Raw genomic sequence first — 1,489 nt, forward strand, 5'->3', positions numbered from 1 at the left:
TGCTCTGTGAAATGCTGGGCTTCCGTAGAAAATGAGGACGTGGATTATATTGACGAAGAGGATTATATTGACGAAGAGGATTATGTTGATGAGTCTACTTCCGAACGGCCGCCGATGCTTAATACAACTACCTCCGAGTCGCCAGCGACAATTAAGAGCACTACCATGGAGCCGCTGATACTTGACGGCGATCTTTCCGAGGTGGAGTTATCCTCGTTGCAAACGTCGTTGGACGTTTGCAAGCGGGCGTTCAAGGCCACGGCGGAGCAGATGCAACCGGCGGATAACAGTAGCTGGGCAGTGCTGGGTGTGTGCGATGGCAATGGTGGCCGATTAGTTTGTGCGGATCGAGAGCATAGCCAAGATCCCTTTTGTCATTCCTTCGGTGTTCCCACTGAGTTCGATTTGGCTGACGTGGGCAAGGCGATCGAGCGTTACCGCGCGCCGCACACGTGTGCGATCCACTGCAACTCACTAGAAGATAGGAGTAGTCTTGTCCAACAGAGAACGGCATTAGAGCTTGCTGCCACCATGTTGGGTAAAAATGTAACCAACCTGGGACCCGATGAGTTGCAGCAGCTTGGTAACCAAATTTGGCAGAAGCTTGAGTGGGACCCGGAATGTACTCAAAAATGTTTTCTCCAAGGCTGCACCGCGGGTAGCTTCACTGGAACCAAGTCAAGCTGTGCCTGTACGGCAGCTAGGTTCGACTGTGAATCACATAATAGAAATGTCTTGCTTGAAAAGATAAATGTGTTTCAAAAAGATCAAGACAATCATATTAAAAAAGTAGGTCTATTCGCCTTCAATACCAAACCGGAGAAACTGTTCCACAAGAAATTCGTACGCCAAGGCGAATTCAACGTGTGCTCGTTTGAGTGCTGGGTTCAATCACTGCTAGACAATACCACTAACACGAACTAAGCTATCTGTCTAGAACAAGCAGTAGCTACCGCTACCCAACTGTAGCCCACCACCCCTCTTTTCCCCCTTCGAAACCACATTGATCGGCATGCTGGTCTTCTAACCAGCGGGGCTTACAACAAATCACTCCCTTATCTGGCGCCACCTCACCCACCTGACGACGGCCATATGGGGACCATACAAACACAAGCTTCCGCTCTAGTGCACCTGCCAGACCACTCATCCCGCCCAACCTCCCCTGCGTAACCAGCTTCAACCAATTACTCGACCGACTTTAGTTGATAAACTGGCCTCCAGCAAACTAAAATCGATCAAGTAATCCCTGGCAAGGATTTTGACGATATTCAACAATGTACGCTACCAATGTACGCTACTAGGAATTCAGCCAAAGTGAGACGGTCCTGCCGGCCGCCGACTGTTGGCCCAGGACGTTTCATAAGCGTCCAACTCATCCAGGCCGAGTCAACTCTGCAAGCCCGTTCGTCTGGAAGGATGTTTTGCTTAGGAATTTCGTCCCCCGAAAATTTTCGGATCGGAGCTCTTTCTTGATGAAGACATTTACGGC

At 49.9% G+C, this 1,489-nt stretch overlaps 1 protein-coding gene across 1 annotated transcript; it reads left to right on the plus strand.

The window, feature by feature from the left end:
* Nucleotides 1-165: 165 nt before the first annotated feature.
* On the plus strand, nucleotides 166-924 carry GNI_147700 (hypothetical protein; the record flags this gene model as incomplete). Its single annotated transcript, XM_011135881.1, has 1 exon — nucleotides 166-924. The coding sequence occupies one exon, from the start codon at nucleotides 166-168 to the stop codon at nucleotides 922-924; it is 759 nt and encodes a 252-aa protein (XP_011134183.1).
* Between the last annotated feature and the right edge of the window lie 565 nt (nucleotides 925-1,489).

The sequence above is a fragment of the Gregarina niphandrodes genome, assembly GCF_000223845.1.
Source record: "Gregarina niphandrodes unplaced genomic scaffold scaffold00040, whole genome shotgun sequence".
In the NCBI taxonomy this organism is placed as follows: Eukaryota; Apicomplexa; class Conoidasida; order Eugregarinorida; family Gregarinidae; genus Gregarina; species Gregarina niphandrodes.